This window comes from Numenius arquata, chromosome 4 (genome assembly GCF_964106895.1).
Source record: "Numenius arquata chromosome 4, bNumArq3.hap1.1, whole genome shotgun sequence".
Taxonomy (NCBI): Eukaryota; Metazoa; Chordata; class Aves; order Charadriiformes; family Scolopacidae; genus Numenius; species Numenius arquata.
This window is the reverse complement of record NC_133579.1, coordinates 66,836,777-66,853,187: the sequence shown is the minus strand read 5'-3', so window position 1 is coordinate 66,853,187 and position 16,411 is coordinate 66,836,777. Positions and strand designations below refer to the sequence as shown.

General features: G+C 39.2%; 1 protein-coding gene across 2 annotated transcripts in view; it reads right to left on the bottom strand.

Annotated features, from left to right (window-relative positions):
* The window catches only part of CDKAL1 (CDKAL1 threonylcarbamoyladenosine tRNA methylthiotransferase), a 424,960-nt gene that overhangs the window by 99,486 nt on the left and 309,063 nt on the right, over nucleotides 1-16,411 (bottom strand). For both annotated transcript variants that reach the window (XM_074146151.1, XM_074146152.1), the window contains exon 12: nucleotides 14,571-14,751. In XM_074146151.1, the coding sequence (XP_074002252.1) occupies nucleotides 14,571-14,751 (181 nt within the window). The remainder of the gene's footprint in view (nucleotides 1-14,570; nucleotides 14,752-16,411) is intronic.

The following is a 16,411-nucleotide window of genomic DNA, read 5'->3' as shown; positions in this document are numbered from 1 at the left end:
AACCAGGTGAATGTCTTTATTTCAGTTCTCTTCCTTCACGTGCCATCTTCTCCCCCATTTCTCTTTTACATACTGCTGATTAGAATTAAAATACAATTTTCTTTTGCCGCAGGAACCTTATTTAATTTAGAGTTTATAGAGCATCTCACACACAGTTGAGGATGCTAATGACCAATAGCAACATTGTTTTTCTTTCAAACAAGTCTGGAAAACCACATTACCTGCTTGTGTAGTATCTAATTGATTACATAATTTAGAGTTAAAACCACATTAAACTTTGTGAGCCAAGGCAGAATTTAACTACAACTTTGACGGACTTTGGGAGAAGGATGAAGCAGCTTTGCAAGTATTTTCACAGTCTTCTTCCCTGGTATTACCAAAAGCATGGAGGCTCCAGCGTAACAGATTCTTGCAAGAGCAAAACCCACGAGACCGGAGCTTTCTTTTCTGAAACAGCACATCTAACTCCTTTTGTGTTGTGGCATTCTCTACCTTCAGTAATATGTGTTTTCTGAGTAATAACGAAGCTGTATCTTTTGCCCCATGTTACATCGATGATCTCAAAACTATAAAGGCCTTGGGTAGTTCCAAACTCCAAACTTCTATAAAACAGAATGAAGTTGGGAGCACCCTTATCTAGTAACACTGGCTGGCCTAACTTTAATCTCCAAAGAGTTACTTGGCAAAACACCAGAGGGAGTGTACTCCAACCAAGGTACATTTAAAACCCTTGCTTGGAGATTCAATCCATAAAGCCTTAAATCTATGTACCCGTAACCACAATACAGGTATGAGCCAACCCACTGAAACTGTCACGTTATCAAAGTTTACAGATTACTTTTTGTTCTGCAAAGCAATTTTTAAAAAAGTGATCAGAAACCACCGAACCGTCCTCTTTGACCTTGAGCTATTCAGTGCATCACCCTCTTAGAAATGATCCTGAAAAAAATGTCGTGCCCCAGCCAGATTTCTTGATAAAATTGTAACTGGTGTTCATTATATTCTTGTGTCTGTGCCCTGTAAGGTCTGTAAGGGCAGAAGTGACAACACAGGCTTGACAAGCTTTCTGCTTCCTGTAGCTAACCTACTTCTACCGACATTATTCCTGTCTTTCTAATCACATCTATAACGTAGCATACAAAAATCATTTGGGGATTAGCTAGCCTTTTTGACCTAACCTACCTGAATCACTATGTTAAAATAATCTCTTTGTTCTACTTTAATTATTGATACATGTGGTTTTCATTATTTAGCTTGGTTTTACGAAATTACTTTCTAATAATTTTTGATGCATACATGGAAAATGACACTTAGTGTACAATATGTTATGTTCAGCAGGTTACCTCAATGTTCCAGGATGGTGGACATTTTTTCCAACTCCAATTAACAACAGAATTATAAATTCATAATTCATATTTTGTATACTCTTTAGTCTCCTTCATACTCAGTGATTCTTTCTAAAAAATTTAGAACGAAGTTTTATTGCCCGTGCAATGTGTTTTTTTGGCTAAAAGAGGAAAATATGTAAAACTTTATGCACCTTTACTAATCATATTAATCCAGAAAATGATCACAAACATTAATAGTCCTGGTTTAGTCCATTTTAAGTAGATATTCTTATTTATGGAAAAATACAAACATTTTCAAGAAACAGCATATAATCTTCACAAGATCAGCTGTCAAGCTATTTGAAAATAATTTCTTGAAGATCCATTTTTCAATTAAACTATGGGCATTGCAATTTCTTCCTTCTTACCTCCCATATAATTTCAGTTATGTAATACAGACTCTTCAAACTCACATATTTTACAAATAGTACTTAATTCTATTCCTTCTGGTACATTTGAGTTTTTTAATTTAGTTCAGGATTAATGTTTGTTATTCCTGTCATTTTTCATAGTAAAATCTCCCCCTTAGCAGAGAGTAAATTATGCAAAACTTATTCTGAAGACTTTCACAAAGAAAACTTTAATTTCAAAAAAGGCCTTCAACAGTTGTTCATCTTGAAGGACCTTACATTGGTAATAGTTTGTAAATGCTCTCTCACTTCCAGTAGATTTTTATGTTCGAAATTCATACTGAAATTTCACAATCTATTTGAGGTGGGTATTTTCTAAGGATGCCACTGTAACTGATTAGGAAGACTGTTTAGCTCAAAAAGACTTTGTAGAATGAAGATATCTGACAGAAACTTGGCCTGGGGTATCAGCCATATTTCAACACTAAATCAGAAATAAAGTGATTGGTCATGAGGCACAGACCGATTTTGAATATATAGAGTTATTATGCCCAGTTACACAATAATATAAACCAGAATGAACTGCAAACTACATTGTAGTAATGAAATGTTATATATATATATGTATATGTGCTAAGCCCAGGACATACATGGGCTTACATATAAACCCAGGACTGACCTGTCTGCAGTGCACTCTTTTCCTTTTTATAATCTGGGAAGGTATCTGTATGCTCTATTGCACAACAGCAGCCTTGAAGGCATCAGGTTTTACAACATCCCGAAACGAAAAAAAAGAGAGAAAAGTGTTGCAGAACATACAACATGGTACAAATAGTGCGTGGTAAACACTGCGCAAGTGCTTGCTGTGTGGGAGAGGCCACTCGCATACCCAAACCACATAAATTCACTAGACACACAAAAATTGTCCTCGCTGTTTTACCTTAATCTATTATTCAGTGCTCCACTCTACTGCCAGTTTTTCAGCAATTCCAAGTTCCACGTGAATTTTTAACACAGTGACTGGAGGTGTAAGCACAGCAATGAAAACAGTGGAAGATACGAGTTCCAAAGCACTCAGTGACCTGATTGACTGTGATGGCTTTGAAGGACTGTGCTTGGATTACCAAAGACAGATGAAGTTCAGGAAAGGGTCACCAAGAACCCACCTCAGGGTACTTCAGTGTCCCTTTCTTCCAAAGCACAATTTATGGGCCATCATAAATGTCACATGATTTGCAAATGGCCGGTAAGTTTAGCCACCTTCATGATACAAAAAAAATTATAAAAACTAAAAAGCACATTAAAAAAATTTAGAGGCAAACTGTGGTTTTAAAAAGTAGGAGAATTATATTGATAAGTCTGTAGTGTTTTTTTAAAAAGAAATAAATTCTAAACTGGACCTACAGCACTGGCAAATTCTGTTCTGGAGTCTAAAATAACAGTTAGATAGCCACAAAACTAATGCCATTCAACCAGAGCCTATTTATGCTAGACAACAAAGACAGTAAAGTACTAAAGCTTAAACAATTTCAGTAACATAATTAATATCAGACCTAGATAGGTTCTTAATTTGCAATCTGTGTTAAGTCACAAACTATTAAATCTTGACCATGTTTCTCATTTGAGGAAGTCTGGAATTGTCAAAGCCAAGAGGGCTTTTTTGGAAACTAATATAATTTTCTGTTCTGCTGCCTACATCCAATTTCAGGGATTAAGTTATGGGCAATACTCCCTATGTCTACAACTCCTGGCACTGTTTCCAGCTCTGAGCAGACTGGTTCATAAAGTATATTAAAATTCTGCATTAAAAATGAGAAAAATATCCAGTATTACAGAAGTTACCTAACTGTAATTTAAGTTAAAACAAGACACAGTTAGAACTTCTTCCATGGTTCTTCCACTTCATTATGAGCCAATGAAGAGGATAAAAGGACCAAGAATACATAACCATAACGTCCAGTTGCCACAGAGGTCCCTTCTGTATGAGCTTCTGTGAATGGGTTCTACAGGCATCTATGGATTTGGATGGAGTTGTAACAGAAAACAGCAGGGCAAAGACAGTGTCACTACCTGCTGAAAATGTAGCACATGAAAATTTTCCAAGGACTAATAAGGTCTGAAGACTAGTAACTCATGCTGAATATGCAATAACTAACAAACTCAGAAGGGCTGAGAGAGTTGGGGTTGTTCAGCCTGGAAAAAAGAAGGCTCCAGGGAGACATTATAATGGCCTTTCAGTAATTAAAGGGAGCTTGTAAGAAAGATGGGGACAAGCTTTTCAGCAGGGCCTGTTGCAACAGGACAAGGGGTAATGGTTTTAAACTAGAAGAGGGTAGATTTAGACTAGAGAGAAGGAAGATATTTTTTATGATGAGGGTGGTGAAACACTGGAACAGGTTGCCCAGAGAGGTGGCAGATGCCCCATCCCTGGCAGCATTCAAGATCAGGTTGGATGGGGCTCTGAACAACCCGATGTAGTTGAAGATGTCCCTGTTTATTGCAGGGGGGCTGGACTAGATGACCTTTAAAGGTCCCTTCTAAGCCAAACTATTCTATGACTTTACGACACCTACAGTCTGTTCAATCCGCCCAAGGCCAGTATGATCAACAACAGACAAAGAGACCTGGACCTCATCCAAGAGGGTAGTGACTCCCATATGCAGCTGAAAACTGCAGGATTACATTTATATGTAAAGGAAGAAAGATGTTTCTGAGGGACTTTCCAAGCACCCACGTCACAGCCACAGGCTGACCTTCCACATCTGAGCACACAGCTCATGCTGGTCTCCTAGTGAGCATGCAAGTGAATGCTAGTGACTAAACGGATGCGTTGTGCAAATAGTTACCCGCTTTTAACAAAAATGGCTTGGTTCTATTAATAACAACAGCTAAATGAGTAAAAGGCGTTTGAAAAAATTTTGTTTCTCTCTCTGCCTCACTTCAATCCCCTCTCAGGAAAGAGGGAATTTACAAAACAGGCCTTAAACTTCCTGTAACACTCTAACTTGAAGTCCCAGTTCAGAGTACGTTAATCATAATCACTGGTAAAGGAAAAATGCTCAATTTCAGGTTTTATTGTCCTCATGACATCTGTCTTACCAATTCAATCTTCATAACTAATGTCAGAGGCTTCCAATATACTCCATGTATGTTTGTATTCATGCAGTTTGTAGTGTGATTTAAATGTAAAAGTAGTAAAAAAAATTATGCATTGAGTTTATTGTGATGCCATTTGATATATATTTCTTTTGAAGAACAACCTTAGAATCTTGAAACTTTCAATGAACTAAGTTTAGGTAAGAAATACAGAAGAATTATATATTCTTCTGCATTTTTATAAGCAATTGCAATGGATGCTAAATCATAAAAGCATACAAAAAAACCCAAACCCAACTCCATGACACCAGTAAGTTGTTTCACTAAACTACATTTCCATTTTCTGACTTCTGAATTTTTCTGAGAAAAAGATTTATAGTGAAAGAAGACATTTACCCGAGATCCTAATCACATATATATCACATGTATCACAAATATATATATATATATATATATATATACACACACACACACGAGGTAAGAACTGTTTTCACCCTTAAAATCAAACACCTTGTCTTGAGAGAGTACCTTCCTTCCCTTCTATTCAGCACAGGACTATGTGGTATACAAACCTCCTGATGCTATTTCAGCTTCCTTGTAACTAAAATTAGGGGGTTCTAATTGACAAGCGGCTGAATATGAGCCGGCAGTGTGCCCAGGTGGCCAAGAAGGCCAACAGCATCCTGGCTTGTATTAGAAATAGTGTGACCAGCAGAAGTAGGGAGGTGATTGTGCCCCTGTACTCAGCACTGGTGAGGCCACACCTCGAGTATTGTGTCCAGTTTTGGGCACCTCAATACAAGAGAGAGATTGAGGTGCTGGAGCGAGTGCAGAGGAGGGCAACGAAGCTGGTGAAGGGCCTGAAAAACAAATCATACGAAGAGCGGTTGAAGGAGCTGGGACTGTTTAGTATGAGGAAGAGGAGGCTGAGGGGAGACCTCATCACTCTCTACAACTACTTGAAAGGACACTGTAGAGAGGTTGGTGCTGGTCTCTTCGCACAGGTAATTAATGACAGAACGAGAGGGAATGGCTTCAAGCTCCAACAGGGTAGGTTTAGCCTGAACATTAGGAAAGAATTTTTCACAGAAAGAGTGGTCAGGCATTGGAATAGGCTGCCCAGGGAGGTGGTTGAGTCACCATCCCTGGATGTGTTTATGAGCCATTTAGATGTGGTGTTGGGGGATATGATATAGGGGAGAACTTTGTAGTGTAGGGTAGATGGTTGGACTCGATGATCCCAAGGGTCTCTTCCAACCTGGATGATTCTATGATTCTATGAAAATCTCGGGATTTTATCAGGGTTTCCAGAAAGACTCACGGGGGAAGGAGGCTGGGTAATAAACGCTCATGGCCATTACAAATCTTACAGAACTACACTTTCCTAAAAGTATTTTTTTTTTTTTTATCTTGGACAGTCAACATGTGGACTGTACATGGCTACAAACAGGAATCCACAAAATTAGACCATGTTAGTGGTGGTTTCAGAATCCTTGAAAATTCTGTAACTATTTCTGGCTTGAGAGTGAAGTTTAGAAAGAACTCTGCCTCTTCCCCCACATGTATATTTTCCACATTTTATTTTCCAGTGCCCTTTAATTCTTTTTTTTAACAACATGGTATAGATTGAACCCGAAGCTGTACATTTACTTTAAGGTGCTCAAATTTTCAAACTGAATTTGTGTAAAGTTTATAAGGAGGCTGTTGGTAATTTTCATTCCAACCAGTTTCTGCTGTAAAAACAAAGCAAAATTCAAAAAAGTAGAACACCAACTTGGTTTCCCAAGCGGATTTCCGGTCTAGCTTTGATTTTTGACTTGCTCTCTAAAGCAAGACAGTCATACTCCTTGAAAGCGTAAGAATTTTGTTCTACCAGGTGCCTGAAGTACACCAGTGCGAGATTTAAGAGCCACAGCTCCAGGCTAGAGTAAAAATATTCTTGTCCTTTCTCAGGGGTCTGACTCTGCACAGCCCAGCTGTGACTGTGCAATTTAACTCATTCCCCAGATTCAGCTATGAACTGGATTTTCAGCCGCTCCACAGGCAGATCATTTATAGCTTTCCAAAAGGGTACAACACATTTTAAAACCTACTGGCTCAACTGTCTCCCACAACAACAAAAACAGATTTTCATTTCAGCACCTCATCAAATAACTTAAAGTGGTTTGAACTTAAGCTGAATCTAGCTTTAAAATAAAACTGCCTTTAAATTTCTGTAAAATTCTATTTAGTAGCTTTGTCTAACCACAAAAAAAAACCTGTTCACAGGCAATTACCTTCCCTTGAATTCATCACACAAACCCACAGCTCTGGCTGCACACCGAATGGTAAGCACTGTGGTAGATTTAAAGATACAGAATAAAAGAAGTTGAATGTTTTGACCATCTTTAACACAGGGAGAAAGGAGGAACCAGGCTTTTGTAGGTCAGCCAGTTTATATAGTTCCTGGAAAAATAGGGAGTAAAATACGCAAAACTATTTGTAAGCATCCAGAAAGTAACACAAAGAGGCAACACTGACCAACAGCTCTATCAATCAAAAGGAATCCCATGAGAGAATAACTGGCCTTGTAGATAACAGAAAGCATAACTATCTTGGTGGTTTGTAAGGCCTTCTGCAGTACCTCCCATGTTGTTCTCATAAAAAAAATAAGGAAACATGGTGTAAATAAAACTACCAGAGAGCAAGTGCAAAACTTGCTGGAAAATGTTAACTTGGAATACTTCAATAGTTCCCTGACAAATATGAAGGATTATATATTGATTTTTCGTTCACGGTCTGCCTCCTCCTCCCCCAGCTTTCACATTTTTAACTCTCTGGTCCCAAACTTGCTGTAAAAGTCTTCACTCAGGTCTTTATTCTGGCAGGGCAGCAACCAGTAAATAAAAGTGTACAGCTGAGAAAGTGTAGGACGCAGGTTCAGCAGTCAAACTCAGTCATTAATCAGTCTTGGCTTCTCTTACACATAAAGTACATTCTGCATGTTACACCATGCATTATTGCATGTGTTGGGGGCGTGTGTCAGGGGCCAAGCATCTTTGATTCGCCAGAAGCAGTTATCACAGCTGCATCTAACTCCTGAGGCATGTAATGCCATTTAGTCACAGCACTTAACAAGGGAGCTCAAAGGCAGCGATGGCAGAGCAGAGTAGCAGTACTGTTGGGTAAGTGGCATTGTTCCTTTTCCTACTCACTTTTCTTTCCTGTGTCTTTCCTTTTCTCTCACCTCCTGATCTCCCCAGCTCTCTTCCTTAATTTTAGAATAATATCCCTACATATACCTATTATATGACCTTTGGATTGGCCACCATTAAGCTAAGTACTACTGATTCTGCTATGCTGGTGAATATTAGAAACAAGGGAGGTAGTCCCTTCCTTTCTGGGCACTTAAATCACATTAACTAATCAACACCATGCGAAGTTCCACTCTCTCACCTGCAAGTGCTTCACAGTGCAATTGGTTCTCTTGCATTATCACAGAGTACATGAAGCTCTAGAAAGTTATTTCTAAGTCCACCCCAGACAGCAGATGAACTCTTTCCTTGCCCTACCTCCAACCCTGGCTTCCTAGGCACATTGTGTCACATCATTACCTACTAATGCCTGAAGCACAAGCTCAAAAGAAAAAGCAGCCCTCAATTGTCATCTCTCTTTACTGTCTGCTCAACGGGGAGCTTACTAGTCTTTTATTTAACGGTACAACTGCAAGGTTCGGCTGTGCTCCCTTTCCTTTAGAGTTGTGAAAAGAGCAAAAGGTGTCCCTTACACAAGCAATGTTATTTCAATTGCTGTCATGCTGGTTGGAGTTAAAAAGTGCTGAAGGAGAGGACAGGTAATACTGCATGATGCAGGAGTGTGCTTATTTCTCAATCAGCCAGGGACAGTTTGGTGACACGTGGACAATTATTTATTCCAAAAAGGTAAGAGGACATAAGCTACCACAGAAGATTCAACTGTGTGTGGAGACTGAGGACTACAAAATCTATATCCATCCAGCAAAGGAGGATTTAAACATCATACTGTACCTGCTGGTACCCAAGAATACCTATTTCTAGTGCCTCACAGAATTTTAATCAGTGAAGAGAGACGGGAGATCTGCAGCCACTCACTCATGAAAGAGTGTCAGAAAAATTCTGAGACCTCTTAGAAGGAAGCAAAAGCAAAGAAAAATAAGTACCCATCACAGAATAAAGGTATAAAATACAAGGATGGTTTGCTGCCACAGAACCAAAAAATGCCACAGGTCAAACACAACTTGTCTGGCAGACAACACTGAGCAGGTGGCGTTATGCTATCCTTACAGAAAGAAATCTCTTAGTGCATTGTGCACTGCTCCTACAATCGGTAAATACAGTGATAGATTTAAGTGATGGTTTGATTAAAGGTAGGGGGGTACAATGTCTAATGACAGATTATTTTTTTTCTCTAGTAATGATGTGTATATATTGAACAGATGAAATACGCAGTATATATATGTGTATATATATATGGCTGGTGAAAAGTGGGCTTTATAACATATATATATATGGTATATATGGCTGCTGAAAAGTGGGCTTTCAGAGACTGTGTAGACACTTTCACATGTGAGGCAGGGTCTCACATCTTTGTCCACCATGGACATGGCACGCCCAACATTTCCTTCAGGTACTGAAAGACTTTAGTACTCCCTTCTATACACCATAAGAGAAAATATCTTGTACCTACCTCTATTTCTGAAGCAAATTATTTTTGAGATCAAATAGTAGTTCAGTTAAGAAATTTGTAACTTGGTTATTCACCTCAGTATAGTAAGCACAACGCTTAATCCAACTAATACAGAGAGAAAAATTTAAGGAGATGCTTTTTAGAAGAATTAAAAGAAAAATTCAGTAGTTGACTGACAAAATTTTCTAGCTGAGAAAAAGGTAATTATTTGATGATATACAGGAAAAGAGAAGAAAAGAGATTGTAAGAGAAAGTGAATATATAGACTTTTATCTAGACATCACAATGCTTTTGTTTGAAAAAAAAATCAAATAATTACACCAATAATTGAAACTGAATTACAGAAAGACTGGAATCCCCACTGCACTTGTGGGTAGTGTAATCATGAAGCTGCAGTCACGATACTGCTCCCAAAACAGCTGCTGTATCCTACTCTTATTAGAGATGAACCTAATTGTACCTTACTATGATACCTATTTTCAAAATGGCACTTCCCTCACGTTGTTTCCATCAGCTTGATAGAAATCAAGCTGATCGTGATGTGATGAATTCCCCTAATGCTTTCAGGAATTGTGATGGATCAAATCTCAAGGAGAGAGAGAGAAATCTCCTCACAAGTCCCCTGACAAGCAACAGCTACCTTGAAAAAATAAAGGAGAAATTAAAATTATCAAGAACATAAGATGTTACAGACCCTCAATTTTAGAGAAAAAGAGTAATTTTTACACTTAGAATTAAAGCATTCTGATCCTTTGCAGTTCCACTAAATATAAAATCCCTATCAGATACGTCTAAATCATGTTCTTACATTGCTTATTAAAATATTTATCTGACTAGAATCTGTAATTTGAGTTATGCAATAGGGAAATGGAGAAATCCCAGTCCAAACTAATAATAATAATCATCATCATCATCTACAAAATAGCATTTCACAGTTAACACCCTTCAGAGTGAGAGTGTTCTACAGACAGCCCACTGGAGATAACAAGCATCCAGACTCGTCTCTGAAACAATGTATTTTTTTAGCAGTAGGTGGATAAAATGGGGGTAAAAGCCAAGAAAAACATAATTTTGGGGTAGCATTTAAGTTCTGAACAACATCTTGACTCATTTTTCATGTACATGACTCAGCATCACTGCAAATGCTTTTAAAAAAACCAAAAACCAAAAAAAAAATAAAATCATGCCCAGTTTTGCTTAACTGTGCTCTAACTTTCCTCTGAACTGGAGACAGCATTTATGGTAAGCATAACCTAATTGATGGTTATGAAATGATGAGACCATTTAGACAGATGTCTGATTCTCCATGGACATTTTTTTCTCCAGGAGAAACAAGAAAGGCCTGCAGCCTTAACTGTCTTTTCTGAATTTATGGTGGCAGATCTGTCTGTCTGGATTAGTGTCATCTGCCCTTTTAGAAAAATATCGGTGCCTGTAAGGCTTTCAAAGATAAATTATCTACGTGAAGGGAAGATTCCATGTTGACCTACTGATTTTTTTTTTTTTTTCTATTAAGAAAAACTCAAATGAGGGTTTTCTCCAAAAACGCCATTATATTTACAACTTCCATCAAAACTATCCACTACAAATTTGAAAGCACTAAACATTACCATGCTTAACACTCCACACTGTCCCTAAAAATTATAAGGTCTTCTGAAAAAAGAGCTAACGTAAAAGGAACTGACAAGGCAAATACGTTGTTATTATTGCAGCTGTGATACTTGGGCAGAATCACTGAAGCTGTATGGAACGAGAGTTGAAGTGGAACTCACTAAAGTGGAGCAGTTTGCAAATAGGAATAGATCTGTCCATTGCAGAAGTATTGCAAAGCTGAAATAACATAGCAAATACACCCAGCCTTTAGGGAAAAAAAGACAAGAATAACAGTTGTCAAATAACTTGCTCACTGGTTCAGCATCTGTAGTTAAATAATACAGCCAAGGTTCTTTTCATAGAAAGAGATCCTAACAACAGATCCGCTGCAGAGGATAGTGTTAGTAAAAGCACTAGCTCACAAGCTCAGGCTGGTAATACAATGTAACATACTCAGACACTTGCACATAAGAAGGGATGCCATCCAGACGGACCTGGACAGGCTTGAGAGATGGGCTCGTGCAAATTGCATGAAGTTCAACCAATCCAAATGCAGGGTCCTGCACCTGGGACGTGGCAATCCAGGCACAAATACAGGTTGGGCGGAGAATGGCTGGAGAGCAGCCCTGAGGAGAAGGACTTGGCGGTGTTGGTGGATGAGAAGTTCAACATGAGCCGGCAATATCCACTGGCAGCCCAGAAAGCCAACCGGATCCTGAGCTGCATCAAGAGAAGCGTGGCCAGCAGGTCACGGGAGGTGATTCTACCCCTCTACTCTGCGCTCGTGAGACCCCACCTGGAATACTGTGTCCAGCTTTGGAGTCCTCAACACAGGAAGGACATGGACCTGTTGGAACGGGTCCAGCGAAGGGCCACGAAGATGATCAGAGGGATGGAGCACTTCCCCTATGAAGACAGGCTGAGAGAGCTGGGGTTGTTCAGCCTGGAGAAGAGGAGGCTCTGGGGAGACCTCATAGTGGCCTTCCAGTACCTGAAGGGGGCCTACAGGAGAGATGGGGAGGGACTCTTTATCAGGGAGTGTAGCGATAGGGCGAGGGGTAATGGTTTTAAACTAAAAGAGGGGAGATTTAGAGTAGATATTAGGAGGAAATTCTTTACTGTGAGGGTGGTGAGGCACTGGAACAGGTTGCCCAGGGAAGCTGTGGATGCCCCATCCCTGGAAGTGTTCAAGGCCAGGCTGGATGGGGCTTTGAGCAACCTGCTCTGGTGTGAGGTGTCCCTGCCCATGGCAGGGTGGTTGGAACTGGATGATCTTTAAGGTCCCTTCCAACTCTAACCATTCTATAATTCTATGAAGAGTAAGATGGCACTTTATGTGCTATTTCTGTCCCTATGCAAACACAACAAAATAAATTCATTAACAGTACAATGATACGAATAATATTTTATTAAAGGATGAAAGGGTAAGAGTGCATTATGTGGATGGTAACGTGCTACTTCCTTCTCCTAGCAGAGAAACATACGTAAGTTGCTCTAGGCACAGAATGACAAATGAAATGCCTGTCCACTCTTGGTAGTGCAGGAAAGACCATCAGCTTCCGTCTAGAAGTAATGTGAATATAAAATGTAAGAGATTAGCACAAGCTCTTCCTGCTCTGTTTGACTAGTTACACTCCACTTCTACAAAGAGATAAAAGAACAAAGGATCTCATAACACAGGATTTTCGAAGGACTACAGGAAAAAGAAAGGGGTGGGAGAAACAAAATCTATTAATTAAAGATTTTCATCAGCCCTGGATTAGAGGCCCCATCGTCTTTGAAGGTTCTAATTCGCTGAAAGCAGCAAGTACTAGTGCTACAAATAAGAAGAAAGAATGTAAAACTGGGTTAAAATGACATTACCATTTTCCAAGTAACACTCCTAACCACAGAACAACTAATGTTCTTTCAACAATTTTGCTCTTCACGTACTGTCTTCCCCTGGTGCCCAGTTAAACAGAAAAGGGTAAACTGACCGAAGCTCTTTGCACCTCCTATGAAAACTATGCGCTTACAGATGTGTGGATCAAAGAATGCAAAACAGAAACATAAACCAATGTTTTGATTTTTAAGCTTCTTAACTTCCAAAAATTACATTTCTGCCTTTTTTTTCATTTACAAAGGTTTGTAAATGAAAAGCATTCGTAACTAATAAAAATAATTCAACAGTGTGAGGCGGTTACACTAAGTTGACAATTTCAACAGCAGCTATTTATATTTGAAAACTCAGCATTTCCCATTATGAGATAGCCTACAATAAATGAGCAGTCATTGCTCAAGCTATACTTCTCTAAACAGTAAACTGAAGAAGCCAAATATAATCTCATTTTATGTCTTCAGCAGCTGACACATCCTGTGAAATTTGTGGTATACATTGAGAGTAAGCAGAAATACTCTGTTCAGCTTTCAGATGTATAAACGAAGGGATACAAGTACCAAGATGTAGTTTTGACTATGTGTTAGTATACCAGGATACATAAACTGAAAGAAACATTTCATTTTTTTTTTTTTATTTAAACTGATTTACATTGTTGGCTGACTTCCATTCTTACACTGAAAGAAAATGTAAATGATATATATATTCATAATAACGAGATAATGAGTTGACTCAGGCATCAGTCTTGTATACTTTCTTGTTTTAAGATTCAGATTACAAAAATTTCAAATTCAGTTTTTTTAAAATAAATCAAACCCTACCTTCAGATGTAGTTGCTGTTGTTACTGCTTACAAATAGCTACTTATATCAGTCAAAATACAGTCAATATCTATACCTTCTATATCAAAACAGGCTGTTTTCCTCGTGGGAATTTGAGATTAAAATGTTGGTAGTCAGGAAAGGTTACACTTCTCAGTCAAAAATAGAAGACAGACAGTCAGAAAGAAAACACCTGAAAATTGAAAGATTAAATGCCAATATCATCAATGGCCTTTAACATGTGGGCTGAAGGAAGCAGAATTTATAAGCAGTGTATAAGGAGAATCTCGAGAAGAAGTTGCCTGCAAATTTGATCTTTGACAAATAAATCAAAGATTATCATTGCTCTATTATTAATACTTTGCATAACTATACACAATAGGCTTGAGATTGCTGGAGTCTCAATAGTCTTAAAATGGGAAAAAATTAATATGCATAATCAATCAGATACCACTCTTGGCAATCATTCAGCCAAAACTTGATAGAAAGAAGACATGACGTCAGTATAACCACTATTTTACCCTTTCTATCAATCCAAACAGTAATTTATACATAAAAATGTGTTCAGTGATCTAGCTAACATCTAAAGGCAATTCAACAACCATTTCACGTACTGCACTGAAAAAAAGCCTTTAATTGAATTGTAGCATAGTTCTGCAGAGTCTACATTTTCATGTACGTGCTTATGTATTTAAAGACATCTGAGTACACCCTGTAGAGTGGCACAAGAAAATGGATCTTACCACTGCAGCTGGAACTTGATGCATTTTTGCAGCCGGGGTTCCTGGGCGCGGGTAAAACTGATTAATAAACAAGCTCGGAAACCTGTATTGTTCTACAAGTTTCATTGTTTCTTGGAAGTCTTCATCTGTCTCTCCTGGAAAACCACATATGATGTCTGTAGCAATTGTTATTCCAGGCACTCTGTAAAGAAAGTAGAAAGGAATACTTAACTAAGGACATGTTAAAGTCTTGCTCCCTTAAAAGCTAGTGTAGACTTACAACTCTTCAACTTCATCTACAGAAATTGAGACCTAAAATGATCTTTGGAAAAAAAAATAATGAGATTTTAATACCATTGCTTGGTAATGAAAAATGCATTTGGTAGTCAGCCAAGAGCACATGGAATAGAAAAAAGATATCCCAGCAAATATTGGATTAGGACTGCGGCAGAAGAGTGAAAACATCTGGACCAACTCCTTCATTCAGAATTCTAGGTGATCAGTAGAGCTTGTAAATTTCTTGAATTCTGATTGCTTAATCCACAAAATTTATAACTTCTGAGACCAAGCCACTAGAATTTGCAAACTATTTAACGTATTACAATGCCGCTGCGAAAGTAGAGCAGTATATGCAAAAGATGGGACCTGGCATACCATGTAACCTAGCAATTTTGAACAAAATTGGCTTTGGAGCCAATAAGACATCTCTTAGTCACGACTTAATTTCTAACTCAGCACTCAATAAAATCAGCCTATGCCTTGCTGTAAAAGGAAAACTAAATACTTAATTTTACAAATGCGCAGGCACTGAGCTCTCTTGTTATTTAGCAAGGTCAGTATTTCCTAACTGCTCCCCTTGGACTGAATACGCTGAACCCTTGCACGCAGCAGCTTCGGAGAGCGCAGCTAACAGAGGCAGACAACAGACAGCAGTAAGTGCAGAAAGGGGTGAAGTAAAAGCCCCTCAGTTAAAATTGCGCCACAGTAAGTCTTAGACACAGTGGTACCACGTCACTGAGTGTTTTCCCCAGTAGATGCTGGAGTAGCGGTCCCTGCTTGGGTTGAGGCTTGCACCCAGACTCAGCTTCAGATGGTGGAGGCAGCCCTCCAAGTCCCAGGCTGCAGGGAGTCCCTGGGGGTTCTCTCTGGTGCCAGGAGAGATGGCCCTCTGTCCTCCTGCTGGAGCTGTGGTGTCTTGGAGGAGCCGTGCCTCCAAGGGGAGGAGTTACAGGAGGAAGTGAACAGGCCAGGCAGTGTCAGAGAAAATGAAAAGGAGATAGACAGGATCTTCTCTGCAACTGAACAGCTTGAAGAGCCTCAGCCCCCATTTGTAATAGAGAAGTAGGTAGTGTCAACGCCCACTACCAAGCAAAGCAAAACATCTGGAGAAGAGGAATGTCAAACTGGTGAGTTATGACACGAAGAAGAAAGATCTTGCCCCACCTAAGGACTTATAACTGCAAAATAGGTTCACCACCCTCAAAGTTAAAGAGAAGCCAGGTGTGCCGACAAGCAAAGTATCTGGTGCACTGAATCCCTAAACCACACAAGATTACCAGGAAGATGTGGTAAGTCATCATAATGGGTGACTCCCTGCTGTGTGAGACACAAGCACCCATCTGTCAACCTGACCAATCATCTAGAGAGGTTTGCTGTCTGCCAGAGGCCAGGATCCAGGATGTTGTGGGGCTTATCTGGTCCTCTGACTACTACTCCCTGCTGTTATTTTATGTGGGCACAAATGATACTGTGAGTGGAAATCTGGACATCAAAAGTGACTGCAGAGCTCTGGGGGACAATAGTCAAGGGCATGGGAGCTCAGGTGGTCTGCTCCTCATCAGGAAACACTTCTTTACTGAGGG